The 24,933-nt window shown below is 29.7% G+C and overlaps 1 protein-coding gene across 4 annotated transcripts in view; it reads left to right on the top strand.

Annotated features, from left to right (window-relative positions):
* smog (G-protein coupled receptor 158 smog) overlaps positions 1-24,933 on the top strand; it is a 148,708-nt gene that overhangs the window by 84,043 nt on the left and 39,732 nt on the right. For all 4 annotated transcript variants that reach the window (XM_088181306.1, XM_088181304.1, XM_088181305.1 and 1 more), the window contains exons 7-8: positions 16,735-16,897; positions 20,555-20,623. In XM_088181306.1, coding sequence (XP_088037432.1) covers positions 16,735-16,897; positions 20,555-20,623 — 232 coding nt within the window. The remainder of the gene's footprint in view (positions 1-16,734; positions 16,898-20,554; positions 20,624-24,933) is intronic.

The following is a 24,933-nucleotide window of genomic DNA, read 5'->3' as shown; positions in this document are numbered from 1 at the left end:
CTTTCGCGTGAGCTACTCTCCAATGCGCCACTGCAGTCTCCCTGGAACGTACCAGCATTAACGTACACGTAGTATATCTACGTGATTGTATAATACGTAAGCTATGATATTATATACGAATTTGCATACGTAAGATATATGGCAAACTTTTGGTTGCTACTGGTATTCGAGGAGTTGTCGTAAATATTGTGAGAAACTTTGTATTATACTATATCGTATTAAAGTATCAGTTGTGGGAATATTTATTTTTAATATTGATTGTTTTGTACACCACGTACTAAATATTTCCCATGAGTGTTCAATGCTTGTCAGCATCGTCTGAGAATGGATAACGAGGCGCTCCGAGGTCCATTCAAGTCGCTTTTCACGGCTGAAAGCGCTAGACTAACTTAAGGACTTAGTTCGCTGGCCGAACAATGCACAGTTTGCCAGGTGTCCACTTCCGCTTTCAATCTGCACTAATTAAATTTTGATTAAATAAAGGACTAACGTATACTATCAAATATATATTTTATAAAAAAATATTTAGATTTGTAACATTGTTCTATCTTTAAAAATAAAATGTGTATATTTGGACGAATGTACTTTTATATTTAAATCTGAGCAGATCTCCAAAATCAAGCTTATTAATTGCTCTCTTTTATCATTAAAAAATGATTGAAGATCCGAAGCGGGGTATTAAACGACCCCATGATTATTTTTGTCGTAGTGTAATCAATAAGATTCATGCAAAAATCATTGCATGTCTTATTGATGACAGTATTACGAAAATATGGTCTGTGTATCCCAATTTTTATATAGGGAAGGTAAATTAATACGTCTCCCGGGTGGACCTTTTTAAACGAAACTGTTATGGTTGCTTTCCGATGGCAATATAAAATATGACGGATAGCAATATTATTATTTTAAACAAGATCACGCGGTTTGCTTTGATGATTAAAATACATATTATAAGTATTTAGGGTTTCGGTTAATGTTTTTAAATTTTTTTTTGAGTATTTTAAAATATAGAATCTCTTACTAATAAATATTATTTTACAATTGCAGTTAATTAAATATTTTTTTAATATGCGAGGAAAGATAATTTTGTGAGCTTTTTATTTTTTCCATACAAAACTTGTTTTACTGACATTTCACTGTTTGTCAGCCGATGTTTTGAGAATCTTATTTTTTATTTTAAGTAAGATACAGGTAGAATAAATGTATAGTTGTAATATAGTACAAATTGAGTTTTGTCTAACTTTGTGGCACTGCTTTGAAAATGATTGTCCAATATTTGCAGCAAAGTTAAATTAAAAAGAGCTTTTGGTTTTAATTAATTAATTTAAACGGTTGTAGTTACATGACACAGGCTGTCAAAGACACAAACGGCAACCACTACACCGCAAATGTAATTTTCCTCTACTCATTGTGCATTTGACATGCATGTTATTACGATCTTTACAAGCTTTTATACAAAATCCAAATACATTTTATTTCTGTATTCCAAATATAATATTTAAAATATTTAGTTTTATACTTTCTTAAGGCATACAAATCAAAATCAGTCTATAATAAAAAATAATTGTTTACATATTCTATGCCTAACCTAATTATATATTTAACCACTTCTTTTAATAAGTTGAAAATAAACGGTTAAACGCACAACCCAAAGGGAGAGATTCGAATAAATTTAAGTTAAATCTTATCCTCAATTCGATGTCTGTTTTTCGTTTATATATTTTCGATGTCGGAAAAAGACAGCACTTGTAAATGGGAAATTTACATTTACTCGCCTCGGCGAACTGCTTGTGGCATTCTCTCTCTCTCTCTTTCACAAAAATTACAGAGGCCCTTCAATTTGAATACAAATTCATGTTAAATTGCATGTCAATAGCTCACAATGACGTCTTCTCAGATGAGGGCTCATTGTCGTTTCTTTGCCAATTTTGTATTATTGTGAACGAAGCAAACTTTAGTTTCAATTAAAAACTTTCACTCAAAAATTATGTCAATATTCTAAGGTTTATTTTGTATTTCTTTAATTGCTTATTAAACAACGGTTGAAACGCTAACATCTTTTTTAGCCACAGTGATTTAACGCAGGTGCTTAAATAAATTTTCGTGTGCTTTATTCATCTATACATTGCAATTATATGTTGACATTGCAATTATATGTACTGTATGACTTGAAGTATTGCACGTGTTGCTTCATACAGAGTGACAATACTTTTTGAAGTAGTGAAACTAATAATTCAGATTTATTATGTATTTTTATGTCTATCACACTTTTCTTCTAGTCTACTAAATTTTTATTTTATCAAAAAGAGCACAAATACGTGTTTATATGTTTTTAAGGCGATGCGAACATTATCTGTAGAAGGTCTAATCCACGTTTGAGCAATTCAGAAATATCATTGATATAAATTAGAAAGAGATAAGGGCTTAATAGACTCCCTTGAGGGACGCTGGCGGGTATCGATCTCAGAGAAGTGATTTCGTCTTTCATCAAGACATCTAACATCCTTTACTTAGAATTGATTTTATTATTTAAATTAAATATATAGAAGTGCTGTATTTCTTATTTATTTACGCGTCAAATTATTTTTGGTTTTTAGTTTCCTATATTTTTTTAACAGTTTGTCAATTTATGGATCATTCAATGTTGTGTATTGGTTAATTAATTTTATCGAATCAGAGAGAATCTGGTCTTATCAGACTCTTTCCAATTCATTAATGCATAACTGCTCAATGCAAAGTTAATCTCTTCAATTGTGAATAGAAGAGTGATTAAATTGACGATTCTTTGTATTTAATAAATCTTATAAATATAAACATGAAAACAGGTGTTTGTAAATACAGAAATAAGCTTAATCAATTGTATATTTAATATTAATGATCTTTTTTCATTTTTAGTGTAAGGATTTGTCTCTTAATAAAATAGTTCCTTAAATTTGTTGACAAAGAATTGCTCCAATAATTTTAATCAGAATTTAAGATCTGGTAAATTTACATGATTTTGAAAAAACTAAGAATATTTTTGATGAGCTCAAACAAATTTTGACTAGTCTCAATAATAACGTTTGTTTTGGTCAAAACATTCTTTCTATTCGTCATTTTTGGCTTCTTCCTGACAATTTATTTTTTCAGTTTGGTAAAGTGTGAAAGTTTTCTTTAGTGGCAATAGCTCGTAATATTCTTAAATTTCCATATTATTTAACAATACTTTTTCGGTACAATTTAATGTGAGCATTATATTTTTCGACTAACGTTTAACTAAATCCAATTTTTATCATTAGTGATGAGTTGTTTGAATACATATAATTTTTAATATGTTTAAGAAATGTTTCGCCAGCAGAAGTCTCGTAATTGATTTTGTAGTAATGTTAAGTGTTCAAATGTCATCAAATCAAATCATAGTCTTGATTTTATCCACGTCTCTGTTGACTGTAGTTGTTGTTTATTCTATCTGCTTAGATGTTATTGTAATTGTACTTAAAAAAAAGTTCAAAATCTTAACTGCTATGGAACTTTTAATAATATTAGTCAAAAATAAAAAACTTCAATGGATAAGCAAGTCTTGGTTATGTTGAATTTTGTTTGTATATGCAATGCCATAAATGCATAAATTTAAGATTAGTTTTAATTTAGTTTTATTTATCGTCAGTTATTGGTTTTATTATATTTGCTATACAAATCGGTCAAATATGTCATATTTTAAATCAATATAGTTGACTTGTCATTTATAGTCTGAAATGACTACAGTTTATAAAATCGATACAAACAAACACTGTATAATAATAAACGAACTTCTGTAGTCAAAATCAGATTATTAAATGTCAATTGCTTTAAAAATAAAGTGCTAGATAATTAAATAAATTCTTATGTTATGGATGAGAGACAGATAGCAATGGATTTTGATAAAAATGTATCGGGAAATGTTATGATGTAGTGAGATAAAATTTTTGGGTGTATTTATAAGAAGCAAAGTACTTTAAAATACATGTTTTAATTTGATCGTTAGAATAAATTAATAATTTTATGAAAATAGTTTTTCCATACTCACTGATTATAACATAATAAATTAACTTTATATGTTGGTAACAGTACAAAAAAGCGATGCTCCGCTATCAAGCAGAGAAAATGGGAAGAATATATGTTACAATTTATTACATAATATATATTTTAATTATAAAAACTTTATGAAATCTTTCAAGTGCCTCAGAGTATTTACTTCGCAATAGGTTTAAACCGTACCAACGGAATAGCGTTTGTTCAACCGGAATATATTTCCGGTCGAACTTTTTTCCATTAACCAGAATTAGTTAGCATTTAAATCGAGTGCGATGGCCGCAATTTAAGCCACGTGGGCCGCATTTTTAATTATTGCTGACTAAAAAAAGGGCACTTCTCGTTTTGCGGCCCACTCGCACCCCTTAAAATAGGCTCGAATAATTGCCACAAAAAAAAACATTAATCGAAACGATTCGTCATGATGCGACCCCCACGGTGGAATATTGTAATTTTAGATCGACTCGAATTCTTGAAATATTGGGGAATTCGCCATGTAACACGTTTCGAAAAATTTAATTAATCGCGGGATTGTAGAAAATTTGACATGTTCAGGAAAATTTTCAGCATACTGGCAATAAAAATACCTGAGCAATATAACTGTGGAAAAAAACACGATCGATGATATTGCAAGGTGTTTTACATGGGCAGAGTTTAATTTTGCTCATTGTTTACATTTTACACTAACGTTCATCTTTAATTATTTGCTTTAAAACACGATATCTCTTTTGATCAAATAAGGCTTTCGAAGCGCTTAATCGTATTAATTTATATATTTATTTATTTATTCATTCACGAATATACAACGTTGATTGAACTTGTAAATAAAACAACATATTAAATGTTAATTTTCATACAACATATTAAATGTCAATTTTCATACAATTTTTATTTTTATTCTATATTAATGACATTATCTAGATACTTTAAATTAGTCATTATATATGTTTATTTCAATCAAAAAAATATTTGGGTACTACACTATTTGTCTTGAAGTATTCTTGGCATTGCACATTTAATGTCAGATACGAGGAGCTGGTCCGGTTCGTATCATTTAATTTTGATATTTTTTTTTGCTTCTTTATATGTATTATTTTAATTATACATGTATTTATTATTATTTGGGGGTTCCTCAAGGATCCAATCTGGGACCTCTGCTTTTTGTGTTATTTATTAATGACATAAATACAGCAATTAAAAATTCAAGTTTTCTTCTGTACGCAGATGATTTAAAATTATATAAATGCATTCGATCTGTTGCGGACTCCTTCTCTCTACAAAGTGATTTAGACTCTCTGTGGAGATGGGCTTCCGTTAACCGTCTGCCCTTTAGTGTCGGAAAGTGCCATACTGTGTCATTTTCTCGATCCCGTTCGCCATCAGCTTATTTCTCCATCTCGGTGGTAACATTTTGACTAGAGAAACTTCCACTAAAGATCTCGGAATCACTTTCGAGAGCAAATGGAGGTTCTCTCTACACATACCCGACGTCTGTGATAAATCTTCCAAGATGCTCGGCTTTGTTATGAGGAATGCCTTTCACTTTGACGATCCGTCAGTTATTCGCATCCTCTATGACACCTTAGTTCGTAGCATTCTTGAATCGGGATCTATAATTTGGAATCCCCGAATAGCCAAATATTCCCTTTTAGTGGAAAAAATTCAAAAAAGGTATTTAAGATACCTTTACAAAAGGACATTTGGTTATTATCCGTACTTATATCCCAGCGCCTTTCTTTTAGAGGCGTTGGGATATGATTCGCTGAATTCTCGCAGAAAGCTGTATGTCGCTAAGCATTTTTTCAAACTACTAAAAGGTGCTGTCGACAATCCAGCTATTCTCGAGGAATTCCAGTTTTGGGTTCCGGAACATTTTCGAGAATCACGATCGAGACCTCTTTTGATGGCAGTTAGGGCTAGGACATCCGCACTTGCCGACTCGCCTATAGCTGTGGCCATACGGCTCCTTAATACGCTTGCATTACATATTGACCTGTTTAATGTTGGCTACAAGGAGCTGATCCAGTTTGTCTCATTTAATTTTGATATTTTATAATTTTTTGTTATGTTTATTATTTTTAAGTATTGTTCTATTTATGTATATATACGTTTTTTTTTGTTTTATAAATTTAAAATTTGTTTTCGACCATCGTGGCGCATTGGGGTAACCTGTTAGGCCACGATGGTCTTAATTTAATCTAAAAAAAAAAAAAAATAAAAAAAAAAAATTTCGACCATCGTGACGCATTGGGCTAACCTGTCAGGTTACAATGGTCTTAATTTAATTTAAATAATTTGAGGATCTAAAAATAATGAAAAAACAGATAGACCAAAATAGTTTATAACTCTTGATTATTAGCCAAAAAGATTTGTTCACTTTTAGTTTTTTATTTAATAGCTTTAAAAATCTCTGCAGGTGAGATATATGGTTTAAGGCTAAGCTCTGGATTCTTTGGATACGTCTGAGCAGTATTCTTTCTATCTTTGTAAAACAAGAGCTTCTTGAGCTGTCCTTAATCACCTATGGTTTTGTAATATATCATTCGACTCTATAAAAATCACTATTAATTAAAAGCCATTCAACTTTATTATCTTTTTTGTATGCTTAACATTATTAATTTTGCCTATAATCAACTTATATCTTACTAACGTTTAATAATGACGCAATTTCGATGCTTATGAAAGCTCAAATGTACCATTAAGTTTATGGCACGTTGATGGTACATCAACACAATAATTTATTCATAAACGAAACGTCAAGATATAAAAATAGGTTATCAAGGGATCTTTATCAAGCGAATAGCATTATCATAGCAAAATATGCAACAAACAGAACCATCTAGCATTCCGACTGTAATACATTATATATGGCATATGATAATAACCCTGCTTTTAGGGGGCGGTTAATTGGTATTCCATTATTCAAACAAGGCACGATGGCAGAGGACGCGGGTAATAGTTTAAATAAACACTCCCACGGGAGAGAGTCGCATAATCGTCTCGGAATAAGCCGGCATTAAATATTTACAGATCGCTGACTGTTGTTAGAGACAAGCAACTGGGTCCAACGTTGCAGCATGAGACTCCAGAGAGATTCTCCATCTCGTAGTTAATCTGGATTTATCGAAGGCGGATAAGTCGCACGGAGTTCTTGGCCGCTGAGAGTTGCCATTGTGCTTTCGGATAGTTTTGAGATTTTGTATATATCAAGATCGAGTGCTTGTGAGATTTGAAACTGGTTTAATCTCTGTGTATTTCGTACTGAAAGTTAAAAGTATAATTTATCTATAATTTTTATCTATTGTGCAAGAAATTGCATTTAAATGATATTCAGAAATTATCATTGCAAAAGAGTAATCTATTCAAATCTAAATTAATGGTTTTAATGTCTAATTAATATAGTCTAATGTCTAATTGAAGCAAAAATAATATATAAAATCCAAAAAGTTAAGGGTCCGGTATTCGCACACCCGCTAGCTTCGGTACCTCTTGACAGTGAGGTACCGACAGTTCCTTTATTTTAAATGTTTTATGATTAGTCTCGAAATGTCTCTCCACGTAACATTTTCTTAGAAATTGCAACACTTGGATTACATACCAAACAGATACATTTACCATTGTTTTTTTACATCATGTGCAGGGCCTTACAGCTAAATGCCCTGCACATGATAAATTTACAAATATATATTGTACATAAAATATTTTCCATGTAAATATTTTGAGAAGTTAGCGGTGGGAACTTTAATAACCCTTTGCGTGCATTAGTTTTCCAAACCCTAATGTGAATATATATAATCAATATATTTGTAAAATTATTTATATATTGAAATAAACGTATTAAAAATAAAATCCCAGAAGGCTCGGCAACTAAAGGGTTCTTAATTGCGATTGAATCTAATCGTGAATAAGAATTATTAGTATGTGTATGTTTTATTTATTATCTTAAGCCAATGAAGGATAAGTAATAACGAATGTTAAATTCCTCTTAATCGTTTCTGTGAAGGGTCGTTTAATTATGTACCGTCCATCGCATGCTCGAATGGTGTACTTTTGTGGTGTGCCACAAATGCAACCTGGGTAACCGCCAGAAGCGATGCGATGTAAAAGGGTCCATTCGAAACTGGGAAAATATAATGAATAATGTATGATGCGCGATTTTAGCACTGGAGCTGAGAATTTTAGCTGCAAAGTTGTGTTTGCCCTATTTAAGTCGCAGGATTGCATATTTTGGGGTATGAATAATTAAAATTGGCATATCTCTTTAAACAGTGATGTTTCACTAAAACACATTTAAATTTACTGCAATGTAATTATTGCTCAATAAATGTACTAAAGCGTCAGTAAAAAATACAAGCATTTTCCACATATTTTAGCACATGTTATATAAAACGTTTTAGTTTTTCCTCTGCCTTCATTAATTTTTTTTTCCATTTAGTATAATATCAATTTAAAGGTTAATTAAGAACCTCTAAATAAATTGTTATTTTAATAAGTAACTGTTTTTGCAGTAGTACTTCGACATGTAGTCTTAAAGTCGTATCAAAGATCAAGTGGATTTCTTGGAGATTCGTGTGACTGTTTAGCTGGACTAGGTCAGACGATCGAAGTCAAAGTTGAAGCGAAGTTTCTGATAGAAATAATTGAGTACGGTAGGGTTCTGGTTTATAAGTTTAAAGATTATTCCAATCCTTTGACTATTGCCAATGATTCGTGTGGAGCAAATCTTAATTTCTTTCCAATACATATGATATATTATCAAATTCCTTAACATTTACATATCGTGATATTTAATATTTACAATTCAGAGGTTATGTTTTTTATGTTAAAGTAAGGTCCAACGATGACCTATTTAAAAATACAAATGCATTTATTTAATAGAGGCGAAGAAACTTTGATTTTAATTTAATTTCTCCTTTATGTATTTTATTTTTAATAAGTCTTGCATTATCCCGATCAACTTATTTTTAATAAAATTTGTAACATTATTCATGCAATAAAATACAGTCACTATCAAATTTTAATGACTTTTAAAAGAACAGATACTACTCAGTAAACACGCGTTTCAATTTGTCTTAAGGAAGCTTATTTGTAAGTAACGAACTTTAATTGGCAAGAAAAATAGAGATTCTTATTTTTCATTAAGATATTTTATTCAACGAGGATGTGCCTTATCCTTTATTGTTTCAAGGTTTTTAAAAACACGTTGTTGATAGAATATGAATATTAGGTAGTATAGAAACTTAATAAAATATTTAGAAGATCGTCTAAAAATTACAAAGGATGTGAAAAATACTAACCATGTGTTTTTAAACTCATAAAGATTGTATTTTATTGCTGGGGTAATTTATATATATTTAAATTGCATTGGCTATTGTGCAATTAAAGGTCTTGTGCCGATTTTAAATATTCATAGTTGAAAGTTAAATCATTACCGTATGTACAATTTATAAACGTTTGTAGTCACACATTATCCATTACAACTGTTTGTTAGTGGTATTTTATACTGGTCTTAGAATGGGAGATGCGGCTAATTAGCGGCAATCGAATTAGCGTCTAACAATACCTCTAAAAGGCAACCAATTAATGAAAGCTATTTAAAAGTGGCTCTCTGTTTGAGCGACCGTCCGATAATTACAAAGGATACGTTCAAGGCTTATAAATGTTGGGTTTTATTGCTGTGATATTTAAATTGTTTTAAAAGTTAAAAAGTTAACTAAAAATATTGTAGATTAATAGTGATTAATATTATAAATAAATATTATATCATATATAAAAATTATTATTATTATTTTTAAATAAACAAATAAAAATTTGTTTGATTTAAAAAAAATTAAGCCTTATACCATATTGTATGAGAAGCAAAAATGCAGCGTGATTTTAGACAGCTGATAGTGTCGTGGGCACGATTCGCTGGATTTCAGACGCGCGTATGCCGTGACTCTTGACTCTTGCTTCAGCCAATTCGAATCACCGAGTTATATATTGGGATACGCTGACTATTTGGGTTTCTTAGTGACTTCTTATCGGTGTAAACTATATTTATTTTAGATTTATTCAAAATTAGCAAATAACTATAAAATTAAAATCTGCATCAAAATTGAATATATCAACGAGCCTAATCGTGCACTCAGCTATACAGCTCGCATTATCGACGGCTCGCTTTGTGCATATGTCTCGGTAATGACGAAAAGGTTTCCTCTTTCATTCAATTTCTCGGTTTCTTTCCCGCGTCCCGCCCATTACCGCTACACCCCCACTGCCGCATCAGCCGTTCGTCCCGCTCCTTTGCCGCCTCCCATTCGCGCCGCGCCGGTCGATAACGGCCTCTCTATTTCGACATTTGCGTCACCGGTAATTTAATTTTAACATATATATTTTCTTCTTTCGACGTGCCCCCGAGGCACTATGACGGATTCGGCGGCAGGGGTACGCAACCTTTGGCGCCCATGCGAAAACTAGCCAGCGTTCGCCGAAAACGGGGTCGACCGTGGGAAGAACGCATAAACGCCGACGCGAATTAATAGGGGTTGTGATGAAAGTGGAGGAGTTGAATGTGAACCTTTATTCTGAGATTCATGACGATATTAGCACTAGAAACTGACTCAAATCATCAGACATTAACTGCGAGAGTTGTATCGTCCATTGTGATTTAATTACACTGCATTATAATTCACTTAAATTTATTAAACACTCATAACTTAAAAGAAAAATCATATTGGTGCTGAGTTATTTTGTAAAAATAAATCATACACCAAGCTAAAGTGGAATTCTGTGCTATTGGATTTTATTGTAGCTATAAAATTTTGCTAACTTATGTTTTCTATATATATATATATATATGTACGTACATATGTATAATATAAAACATTAATATATTTTTTTCGTTTGATGCTTTCAATATAAAAAAAACTTCCTGCTACATAAATTAGAGCAACTACCGTCATTATAGTAGTTGAGTGAAATTGCGAGCATCCCTTGCACCTGCTATATCCCATTCGGCCTACTTTATTAATTTAGGTAGGTAAAATCTGTACGGAAAAGTGCAGATATTGAACTCAAATAAATTGTCGATCCTTTATTATTTCGACGGTTCGTTCACACCTGTTACACGTTGACTAGTTCTAAAGTAATTTATCTTAAGTATACTGATTAAATAATTAGTCGTATGTACTTCTTTGACTTATGCAAAATATATATTACACAATACATTGCATTCATTGCCAGAATAAATATATAAATATATGTTTAAAGCATAACAGTATAAATTAAGGCTATTTTTATTCTAACCTAACTAACTGGTGAAGTTTGTTTTATTATAACTAAACCTAAAGTTGCTGCTTATTTGAATTTAACATAACATAAAAATAAGTCAAGTTTAATCTAACCTGACACTGGAGTTAAACTGATAAGATTATTCTAATTTAAAAGTTTTACTTAAAAAATATTATCTTACCTAATTAAGATATTAGTTTTACATTACATAAACCTAAAGTTTGTGCTTATTTTAATCTAAAGTAACATAAAAATGAAGCAAATTCAAACTAACTACACACATAAATGCAATTGATGGTTTGAACCAAACTGAACTGATTATAATAGGTTTAATCTTATCTGACTTAAAGATGATATTATTTTAATCACATTTAATGATTAGTTTAATCATATCTTAAAATAAAGGTTACGTTTATTTTAATCTTACCTAAGCAAAAAATGATAAATTAGTTAGTTTTCAATTGAATCTAAACTGATTTAGGTTAGTTTAAATCTTATTTCATCCAAAGATGATGTTATTTTGATCGAAATATAATTTAAAAATATTATTAGTGTTATTATAAACTAACCTAAATTTAAGATAAGTTTGCATAAAGTTCAAATCTGTTTAGATAAGTTTTAATGTTATTAATTAATTTTAATCTAACCTCACCCATAAATGCACTTAGGAGCTAAATTGATAAGGTTAGGTTTAATCTTATCTGACCTATAAATATTGTTAATTTTTATAAAATCTAATTTAAAAGTGAAATTATTGTTAATCTAATTCGATCTAAAGATGATTTTAATTTTAATGTATTTAAATCTAAAGTAATGTTTCATTAAATCTAACGCAACATAAAAATAAAGCAAGTTCAATCTCTAACCTTACAAGGTTAAATTGGAGTTAGGTTGTTAAGATTAGATTTAATTTTATCTGATCTATAAATGTGGGTTATTTTGATAGTATCTAATTTAGAAATATTTAAAAAAAATATAATTTAACCTGAAAAAGTAAGATATGTTTCCATAGAGTTTAAAACTATTTAGATTTTTTTATTAGTATGATTATTTACAATTTAATTTAACCCAAAGGTGATGTTTATTTTATTGTAACCAAATTTTAATAATATTAAGCTCAGTTTAAATCTAACCTAGACTAAAAACAAGCCTTATTTAATAACATATAATTTAAAAGTAAGGTTATTTTCAATATAACTTTAAATAAAAGCAAGTTTTCATTTTAATAAATGATTTAAATTAGTTATAACCTATTTTGAAAATATTGTTAATTTTATTTTCTTTGAATTTAAAAGTATGGTTAATTTTTATTTTAACCCAACTAAAAATTGTGGTTAGTTTAAATAAAAGGTAAATTTCACACTGAGAAATTTTATAAATATGGTTAGCATTATGTATTTTAACCTCAATAAGAAATAATAGTTTTAATTTAACTTTACATATAAATAATTTTTTTATAATATCAATATAAAATTACATAAAATGTATTTTTATTCTACGTTAACATATAATGATTAGAGTTAGTTTTATTTTTTTATATAACCGTTTAAATCTATGCTATTTTTTTTTTTTTAATATAATTTATAAGTTAAGTGAGTTTTAATAAAACTTAAGCAAAAATTAAGGTTAGTTTTAATAGAACGTAAATTAAATTAAAAACCCATAGATAGTATTTTATTCTAATTCAATATCAAGGTGATGTTTTTTTATATTTCAACCTCATTAAAGGTGGAATAGTTTTATTTAACCCAACATATAAATAATATTAGTTCTATATATGTAACATAACTTAGCTAGTTTGAATTCACCGGTTATTATTAATGATATTAAAATATTAGTTAGCTTAAATTTAACTTAAACTATTGATGATATCAATATAAACTTATCTTAAAGTCAGTTTTTATTGAACTTAAACATATATTGATTTAGGTTAGTTGTGCTTTATTTAGATACATATTAATATCTATTATATTAATTATATTTAAATCTAATTATAAGTTTTAATATAAGCTAATTTAAGATTAAGGTTAGTGTCAATAGAACGTAAAAAATTTCAATTTAGAGGTGATGATTAATTTACTACAACCTCATTACAAATGAAGGATAGATTTAATTTAACCTAACACTACAAAATCTTTGCATCCAACTATTATTATAATAAAAACATTTTTTTTATCATAATTTTAGTTATGTTAGGAAAAGTTTGGTTTTATTATATTTATAATTAGGTTATCCTATTATTATTCTAGATAAGGTTATGTAGGTTTAAAATATAACTAACTTTACTCTTGGTTAGATTTATTACTAACTGCAATTTCGTGAGTTAAATTTTTTTTAGGCAAATTAAATAAGGTATATGACAATCTAAGCATTATGTATTAAATATGTTATGCAATAATTAGGAATTAACTTAGAGGTGATGTTCAATTTACTACAACCTCATTACAAATGAAGGATGAATTTAATTTAACCTGACATTAAAAAATCTTGGTTACAAATAACCTTACGTAAGTTAGTTTATAATAAACGTTAATTAATATTACTATTACTTATCATAATATATCACTTATTTTGTAAATGTCAATAATTTAATGCTATCAGAATTTTTGGTTTTATATCAAAAAACATTTTTTGTTAAATTTTCTTTAAAGCATTTTTAAACATTTTGTAATTATTAATTTTAAAATTAAAAATTCAATAACACATATATTTTATCAAAAATCATGAAATAGGTAATAAATATTGTTCTAATAATAATTTTTTTTTATTTGACTAAATCATTATTTAATTTTCATAAAATAGCATTACAACAAATTTTGTAGAATATTTTGATTCTGTCTTTACATAATTTTTGACTTGAAAGTTTCTTAATGAATAAAAATATTATTTATTTATTATTAGTATGATAATTTATTACTAATAAAGCCCTTAGTTATGACCTGTTTTTTTTATTAGAATTTCGAAAAAACTTTCTATAAAACTATTAAAAATGATATTTTTTAATACTGTATTTAAACTAGAGTATTTTTTTCTCTAAAATAATTAAAAAACCTTTAAAATAATGAACGCTCGTTTATATTAAATAATTTGCAAGCAATCCTAACCATATTAAGTCTTTGAGATTTTTTCAGCAAATTTCTTAACCATAAATTTGGTTTTCAGTTGAAACATAAAGCATTTGGTTTAGTCTACTTTAGAAGTAAACTAAACATATATTGCATTGGTAGTAAAAATATTCTTATTAGTATTATTTGCTCCATTATGTAAAACTATAAAATTCGACTAGGTAGCGTAATATATTTGCATTATATAAAGAAATAGTAAAATATGTATGAATCACCATTTTTCTTAGTATAAAAATTCATAATATAGAAACTTAAGCAAGTTACAAGCCTAGATTTTAGTAAATAAAGTTTCAAGATTTTATAGAGCGACCTAATACAGACAAAGCTATTTATCGACCTCAATCCACGATAACTGATACTCGCAGTACTTTAGCTAGAAAGCGGTAACTTTGAAAATAAATCTCCCAAGTGGCCGCATGTGGGAAAATCTAATTTGCTAACTTCCTGGCCTGTCTCTGCTGAAACTTTCCAGGACCAGCTGGACTCTCCAATCTTATCCTGCTATATACTTCGTACGTAATATAACAATAATTTCAACGCAACCGGTTGGTCATTTTTACGATTGGCAATAATCGATTTTAGGACTTCGGGAGAGCTGCGCCGATAAAGTTGGGAAAAGTTACTAGGCACAACAATGTTGACTCAACCTAGGCTTTGTTTGCACAAATGCCTTGTTGTGTGTCGATCAGCGATGGGCAACCTTGCGTGAAGGGCGCGGCTATGGCACCCTAGATACTGTTTGCTGGAGCGCAATTAAATTGATTGAGACGGGCGTGGTGCGTAAATTGTGACGTGGGTGGCGCATTTAAAAGAAGCCTAGCAAAAGAAAATTTATACTTAGATTTTATTTTTTTTGCTATTTAGTCAAATTATAGATAAAATATTAGAGAAAACATAGTACATGGTTTCGTGACTGCAAGATCTCAATCGAGTCTAAAGATTAAAGCAGAGTATTGCCTTTTATACTTATATTTGTTATTGTGTTTATATTCACTATATATTATAGTGCACTGTCGTAAAATATAGATTATGTAATTGTAAATACAAGTGAATGATTTTTATTTTTTTAATATTAAATTTACATAGATATAGGACATTTTAACTCATTGCGTGGTGTTTGATGAATTAATGCGATTTATGCAAACGCGACTTGTATTTTTACAAAACAATTTTTTATGGAAAAATTTACTGTGATTAATAATTTATAAACCACTTTAAATTGTAGGATTTTAATGTGGGACTTTTTTTCTGTGAGCGGCATTTAGTTTTATTATCAAAATTATTATTAAAAATGCATTATTTTGTAAGTTACATGCGACTTATACTAAGAATAAGAATTACTTAAGGATTTTCTTTTATTTATTATTACTTTTTACAATTTGCTTGTATAGAAAATAAATTATTATCTGGGGTATGATAGCTAAGATTTAAAGATGCAAATAGAATGTCACAGCTAAGTTGTACATAATACAAAATATGACAGCGAAAACTAAGAAGATCGATGATGTTGTATAAGTACGAGTTATTCGATATTAATTTAAGCTTAATTGAATAACCATTTGCGTGCCAGTCGGTCTTAACTCTTTTAAACAATATATATTTTTACGGGCAATTAAATGCCTCCGTGAAATGCACAAAATATCGTGTGCAAAGTAGCAGCAAGCATCATTACCGCTATCCCTTCACAACCTCATCAAGCACACCGTTAAAGAAGCATCGTCCAGTTAATTGGCAAATCGGTGGACTGGAACCGTTTCCTAGGAAGTGCGATCGAAGCGGTTAATAACATTTAATGATATGTATTCTTTTTGTGGTACGAATAATAATTAGATTGTACTAAGAAGATTATTTTTATTCTAGCGATAGCCTTCTGAATTTCTTTTAAATAACAACTAAAATATATTGTATCTTATACTTTCGATTACATAGTTAAAGTTAAAGAAACTGCTTACAAAATTACCATTAATTTTTTTTTTAAGATGCATAGTTATATTTTAAATAATAATTAATATATATATGTATATAATGTGAATATATTCTGATTTAAAATAATATTTTTTATTTGCCAAAATAAAATTTTTGATTTTTTCCATTATTTAATTAATAATTTTTGATGCATAGTTTCATTCGAATTGAAAAAACTATGCGCTTCTCTTGCAAGTGCAATGAGATGAAGCTTACTATATGAGTTTTCTTTAGAACCACATTTTTTTTATTTATCGAGAAGAATATATATGTAAATCTGGTTATATTTTATTCATAGTAAAACATTGTTTATTGTCCGCAGGTGCCTGTCGTGTCCGTCGCAGTGCGAGAGTTGCGACAGTAGCGGCACGTGCGGTGCCCGGCGTGATGCGCTCGTGCGTGGAGCTTTACTGGCCACGCAAGCTGCGTGCATGCTGGTCACCGTCATGCTGGCTTTGGTGGTCTTCAAGCAGCGCAAGTGCAAGGTGAGTTGAGTTATGATTGACCAAACATAACGAGTAGGAAGTGCGTTAACTAAGACGTCTTCCTATATGTTAGACGATGGTTCATAAAACGAGAGAAAGTATTTTTTATAATGCGCATTAAATAGACGTAATAAAAATTATTTCATCTACAACTTCTCGCATATGATTCATAATACTGAACATATTTATTTTTTGGGGTAGAACTTTAAAATTAAATAAAACACATAAAAATCGTGGAATTGGCAAATTTTCAAGCAGCTGAAGCCGTATATCGGCAATCACGCGGCGAATATTGGCTTCCACGTCGTCCATCGTATGACGTTTATTAGCATAGACTAGCTACTTCACATATCCCTACAGAAAATAATCCAAAGGTGTTAAATAACACAATATTGGAGGTCCATTACACAAAATTATGCGTTCATCGAATGTTTCCTTCAATAAATTGATAATGGCGCGCTGTTGCACCGTCTTGTTGAAACCAAAGCTTTTCCACATTAATGCCATTTAATTGAGGAATGAAAAGGTCAGTAATCATAGATTTATAGCGCTGTCCATTGACTGTAACGTTCAAGCCTCGCATCATTTTTAAAGAAATATGAAGCAATGATTGCACTACCACATAAAGCACACCAAATAGTGACTCTTTGCGTCTCAATAATGGCTTGTGGATTTTATTCGCTTCAATTGTGGCAATTTTGCTTGTTGAGGTGGTCATTCAACCAAATATGAGCCTCAACTTTGAACAAAATTTTGCGGTGAAAATGAGTATCATTAAAAAATTTTGTTTTCGATCCATTCACCGAATGTTTGACGCACACGATGGGCTTTAGTTTTTGCATAAGATGGATCTTGTTAGCTCGTAAACCAAGATCTTTCCGCAAAATCTTCTATAAAGTGAATGTACACTGCTCTTATTGCTGTGTACGATGGCAAATCGATTCATTCGGGTCCTCTTCAATACAAAGCTCCACAACAGAAACATCTTTGGTGCGTCTTGTACGACGTCTCTGCGGATGCGTATTATTAATTAAAGTATGCGTGGTGCAAAAAAGATCCATAATGTCAATAATCAATGATATATAATAGTGTGAAAAGCTCGATTGAAGTTAAAATCATATTTGTGTTTCCTTGGGGAGCGAATTAAGCATAATATAAATTGTGGCTGTCTAAAGGGAAAATCATAATTAGAACTCTAATCGTTGCACCAATATCAATTTCAAACAAAAATGAATTTGTCTTGTATTAAATATGTCACATTGAATTTATGTGAGTCTCAGCTTTAACAAGTATGTGCATACTTGCTATGTAACATAAAAAAGCAGTTTGCATAATAACTAAACAAACATAATACTGAAAAATCTGCCAAATTTTTTAAAAAATATATATACATAGAAATATGTACTCTAGATTTTGATTCTATGCATCTACATTTGTGTTTCATATGTTATGTTATAAGATAGGTATATCGTTCATAATTATGTGGGCAAATCCATCGAAGCAAGGATACACTCCATGCTATGATCAATCAAGCTTGTGCAATCGGGATGATGAGGTCACATTTATGTAATGGAAGCAATTTGCCCCTTTCGTCAACCCCAACCCCAATCGACCGTCCACAAATACACATATATACACACACCTTATCATAGAAGTCCATTATGTGACCCAAGTGGGCACTCGAACTTCTCACTGAATACTAAAGCGGCTACACGGAAGTATACCTTCTAATTACCGACAAGTTTCGCCAACTACGCCAACAAGTGTTTCCACACACGAATCTTGGGCAATTTGACACCGTGTCTTGTCACACGAAATCTATAATATTCCATCTGTTATGTAATGATCTGGGCTATCTAGATCAATGCCTTAAAAAGTTTTTAATTTAAAAAAAAAATTAGAATTTCAATTTAAAATTATCAGTAATATATAGTAAAAAAAAATACATTAAATGAAAAACCATCACAACAAAATAGGTCTAAATAGTCTTTGCTGGAGTGTGGAGTTGTATTTTTGTAGGCTGTAATTCCGTGATGCTCTTTGGATGATCCGCTGATGTTTATCGTGTCGTGCAGTTTCTTGGCTCATTTGATTCTATATCGTCTTTTTTTTTCTGTAATGTGTCGCATGTTTAATAATGCTGATTCAAGACAGCTTTGGCGTATCGCAGATGAGGAGGTTTGCGAGCCAATTGCACCGCCTCTCTTCCATTGTGTAAAATATGAAGTGTTACTACACTTTTGAAACGTGCTTTCTTGTGTTCGAATTAGTTTGAATGACCTCCAAATTATCAAAAAATGTTTCAGTGATTAAAACCACTAAAATAGCAATTAAGTGATATTTTTATATTTTTATTAGAAGTTTTTAAAGTGTCCATCCAATTACACATGTAATCATTGTTGTTTTATTTTGAAAGTGAAAGGCTTATGAATTAGGAATCTTAGTTTATAAATAGTTGTTGTACTCATAAATTATTTTATTTAATGTATGGTTTATCAGCGACCATCGGCAGATACAAAAAAAATATTGAAATATACAAAAAAAAAAGAATTTATAACGCGTTAAAAGCGACATATACCAATTTTGGTTTTTATGTAACTATTGTCTGATTAGTGCTAATGTGCATCGTATAAATGTTGATCGTACATCTAGATAGAATTAATTGAATAAAGTACGACGATCTCTCAGACGATCTCTTCTCATTTATATTGTAAATGACCCAGCTTCACAATGGTTTTAATATCAAATTTAAGAACGAAGCAAAAATAATAATTAAAGCCCAAAAAGTTGAGAGTCCGGTATCCGCACACTCGCTAGCTTCTGTACCTCACGACAGTGAAGTACCGACATCTCGTATATTAAATTTGTTTTTATAAAATTATTTTATTTTTATTTATTATTACTATTCAAATTAAATAAATTGTGATAATTAAAGTATACGGAGAAGGATGAAGGAAGCTAGACTATACGATTATTTGTAGCCACTCTGTCATTATGGTTGATCACTTTTAAAAATATCTAAGCGCTAGTCCAGATATAATTTTGACCACTTTGTTCTAAATAAAAAAGGAGTGAATCATACATTTGAACATGTTATTCTAAATAAACCGGACAAGAATTTCCCAGATCTGCCGGACATCGATCGCATAAAAATTACCTTCAATAAAATCTCTCAACTATTACATAAAAATCACAATTATTCCGTTTAGCATAGATTTTATGTTTTGATTATCTTCAATCAAACTCATTCCGGTCATATAACACTACATTCGCATTACACCGTATACTCAAAGCGATTGCTGAAATTACATCGACAAATTTCACATGCTTAACCATGAACTGCCTCTAATTAGAGATTAACGTCAAAATAATAATAAAAAAATGAGAACAACCGTTGCCCCACACTTTGCCTTGAAACTATTGATTTTATTTATTTATGCGCATCCTTACTATTCCACTTCCGATGTACACATTATTATTATACAAATAAAATTCCGCTCCAATTTGAATATACTGTTTTCTTCTACACTGTCTTTACAACTACAATACAACCGTCATCAACTCTTTTTCATTGGTTTTATAACGGCTAGCTATAAAATTTATTTTCTCGCTAAAGCACTTTTGAAACGTGTCTTATTAATTTATTGTTCTTTTCAGACGATCGCCTCGGGAATGTGGACCATACTGGAGACGATACTGCTAGGAACGTTTCTGCTCTACTCCACGGTGAGAATTTAACTTTTTTGCAACCAAAATATTTAGAAGAAATACAGTCGATGACCGATCACTTGCGAACGCGTTACCGTTCGATGACCACATATATCACGCATTAATCATAGTCTTGATTCGAAACGTAACGCTACCAACTATACCGTAAGATTGCTACGCTTGACCTTGACATTTTAGTTAAAAATAACTTATTTATATATTGTCGGCTTGGAAGAAGATTATAACGACACGAACGACGAAAAAGCATTGCAAAATTTGCATAATAATAAAACATCCATATTTAGTGATTTATTTTATTTTTATATTATTTAAAAAAAAAATAATTCAAAATGTATATGGGTTTATTTATTATTTATACAATTTTATAAAACAAAAATATGAAGTATTATAGAAATCATATTAACTTCATTGAACATATTTTTTTGCCAAATATGAATCTATTTAATTGTAGTGTTTTATTAGAAACTCTCTCTAGTCTTGAATTTAAAATATATCGCGAGAAATTTATAAATAATAGTTGTTTATTGATTAAAATACAATTAGACGCGAATGTATAAGTACAGCACTTACCGCTCTTCAATATAAAATTAACAGTGTGTTCGACCAATGTTTCCTCAGAAAATGAGACTGACTCAAAACGTTTTTCAAAAAACGTCATGTCTTCGACATTTTTTTTTGTAGTCATTGAGAAGCTACTCACTTTAATGACATTCTATTATCTCATGATATATATAATAAATATGAATAAAAACATATTGGGTGCTTGTTATATAAAATTCACACAATCAACCACTCTTGTGTTAATATATATATATACACGCCATCCGTTTTCTTCTTCTTGTGTTCAATAATCTTATTTATTATATTAATGTTTATTTTAAAAACAATAATCAGTACACCGATATAGGTTAATGTAATGTATTTTTATTTTTAACATTGTTCTCAAAATTTATAAAATTGTTCTATAACTCTTAATTTTAAATTATTTTTCATGGTAAGACAGTTTGAGAGTTAATGATATTTTTGTTGACAACTGTAAAAAATTGTTCCTTACAACTATATTAACTGTAATATATAATTTAGTCCAGATTTTTGGATTGTAATATGAACTGTAATATATAATTTAGGCTTTTATATAATCCGTACAAATGACATTTTTATCAGACAGAATTTTTACAGTCACAATCGCAGGAGAAAATTTTATTTTGCAAAAAGTTACAATGGGAGTACTACAAGGCATCATCCTTAGTCTTTATATATTCTCAATATTTTAATTATTTAAAATTTTTGCAGGTGTTTTTAAAATTTATCTGTAATTTAATATGTAAACCACACAAATTGAGTGTGTCAATATATTTTTGTTAATACAATTAATTAATTAGGTATAGATATTTACGATGATTAGCTCAAGTTTAATTATGGTATTTTATTATTTAATCGTCATAATATAATTTTTTTTTATATATACAACAGCTAGTGCTAGAAAAAAATATTTTCTGCATAGAAAGTTTTGAACTTTCGTGCAAAGTAATTTTTCACATTTTTATATCTAGAACGCAAATAAATGATTACATAAAATTCCCCTATCTGTGAGACCTGTGAAACTTAGCAACTTATCACAGCATGATTTAGAGTTTTATAACGTCTATAGAAAAAGTCATAAGAGGGTCCAAGCGTTCGGTTCAGTGGTTCAATAAGCGCAGGGCAAATAGAGCAAGCGCTCTGATTCGCAATCGACTGACTGGGAACAAGCACAATGAGAGCTGTTCGGATATCTGGGTCAAAACATTACTTGCATCACCAAGGTCCGTTTCCATCACCGTCAGGATCCACGCATGGTGGACCTTCAATGTCGCGTTCGCGTCTAGGAATTTCAGAGAAAATGCCGCTTTTTAATGGCTCCCCGATCGACGAAGAGATATATGTATGTTGTGTATATGTACATATATGCAAACGGAAGGAGTTATCTGATAGTTGATTTGGATTCGCCTTGAATGCGTAGACAAGCAGTAAGACGGCGCTTGGAGAAATTTGCATTTTGGGATTAATTTGGGACAAATTTCTAAAATTTAATTAGTAAAGTTTATCTAGGTGGATTCGTTACACGATTAACTCTAATTGAATTATGGATTTTAAACTACGTTATTTATGTAATTGCTTCATCTTCAATCATTCATAGAACGACGAACTACACGAAAACGCTTACTTATAATGAAAGCGATTTATATTTAAATTTATTTTTTATGTTCCAAAGTCATGCTTTATTTTAGCAACTGTACGTTTTTCTTCTATATTGCAAATGAAAAACTAGGTTGTTCTATTAAAATACCTTTGAATTAGATACTTATAAAAATTGTAATATACATTGAAATTATGTGTCTAAAACAATTTTAAAGAAATACAGAATAAAACTTACATTAATATAGAAAAAATGGTCGAAAAAATTTTCTCGGTTTTTTAAAATATACACTATGTACATATACAGTTGGTGTTATGTCTGATTCTAGACGTTAGCGACCACTATGAAAATTATTTACAGTATTACTCCCGGTCCTTTACTTTAAGAAATATTTCTATTTTATTGGATGCATTACTATTTTTATCAATTTGATATATGGATTTTTCAAGGCCATGGCTATGTATTTTTCTTGAATTTTTTGCACTTTTCTGCTACTATGTACAAAAAAACCAGTAAGCTGAATAAAAATTACGGATTTAAATTATCAAACATGCTTAGATTAATAATAATGCATCGATATTGTATCTTTGTATGATGTGCTAGCTGTGTAACATTTCTGGCATAGATACTTCTCCTGCTATTTAGCTTTAATATATGATATTTAATTAAAAATCTCTAGAGAATCTATGTTTTACATTCATATTGATATGTATTAATACATTATATTAAAAACTAAAAACTATTTGATAAAGTTCTTGCTATTTTTAAATCAGTTGCAGATGATTTTTTCACGATTTTTGATCATAAAAATCTATACTTAATATAATAAAAAAAATCATTATATTATTGCTATATATTGTAACTCAAGTGTCAGTATTACACGTTAAATAGCAATTGAACATTAAATTGACCAGCACAATAGATTGGTGGTATAAGTCGCTGTCTATTGACCTAAAATACTTGGGTTCGAATCCACTTTTTTATAATTTCAATCGTGTCTGGACAATTAAAATGAGTGCTTATTATATAATTATAATTCCTATAGATTATTACAGATTAAGTTTAACTAGATTTTTTTAATCTTACTATATAAATATTATCGTTAACTTGATATATACTCAAAGATAATATTTTATATTTAATAAAAAAAATATTGTTAGGTTTTGCTTATTTTCATTGACGTAACGCTTAACCCTTTAAACGCCAACGACTTTTTAGTGAGCATCTGTTATTTTTTTCATGGGTCAGTATCTCTTTCTAAATATAATTATCCATAATTTATTTCTGATCTGATCATACATGGATGGAAAATAATAATTACACTAAATAGTTTGTAATACGACATTTAAAAACACGGAATAGCGTAGTCCGTAACGTCTCAGACTAGTAACTCTGAGGTTACGGGTTCAAGCCCCGGCAGTGGCACTCGAATTTTAATTTATAAAAATGCGCTATTATTAAAAAAAAACTGGTCCCAACTGCAGTGACATCTATTACTTATAAATTGTATAGTGCATAATAATTTATAATTAATAATATAGATGTCATCAATTCCCAGACCAGAAAATATTGAGTGGTGTAATTATTACAATAAACAATATTTTTTACACTTCATTCATTGATCTGATTCATAAAAAATCCGCGGTTATTACTGCGTTTTCCGCTCGCCTTTATTCATGAATCAAAATTAAAAATAAACGCACGACCAAGTTTCTTAGCAAAACGCTATTTTAATCCGTTTTCCATCTTTTGACGTAATTGGCAAAGTGCTGCTTGATAATCATAATTATCTTGAGTCATGACCGCCGTTGTAGCTGTCTGGACCAAAAACACGCTCTAATCACAGATTTCTCTGCTACACCTAGCAGTGCAATGAAGCAGGGTTGCCAAAATATTCTTATGGAATAATTAAATACATATTAACTGATATGACAAAAAAAAAGTAATATTTTAAACATGTTATGCATTGTTAAATAACCGTGTAATACACTTTTCAACATACGTATAAAATATGTAAATATGTACGTGCAATAAAATTTAATTATAATATATTATTTACGCCAATTAGTATATTATGTGTTTACATTAAATATAATATGTACATTTATATAGATTTTTTTGAAAACTG

This window comes from Plectrocnemia conspersa, unplaced genomic scaffold (genome assembly GCF_051122295.1).
Source record: "Plectrocnemia conspersa isolate PC_06_02 unplaced genomic scaffold, ASM5112229v1 ptg000002l, whole genome shotgun sequence".
Classification (NCBI taxonomy): domain Eukaryota; kingdom Metazoa; phylum Arthropoda; class Insecta; order Trichoptera; family Polycentropodidae; genus Plectrocnemia; species Plectrocnemia conspersa.
This window is presented reverse-complemented; position numbering and strand designations above follow the sequence as displayed.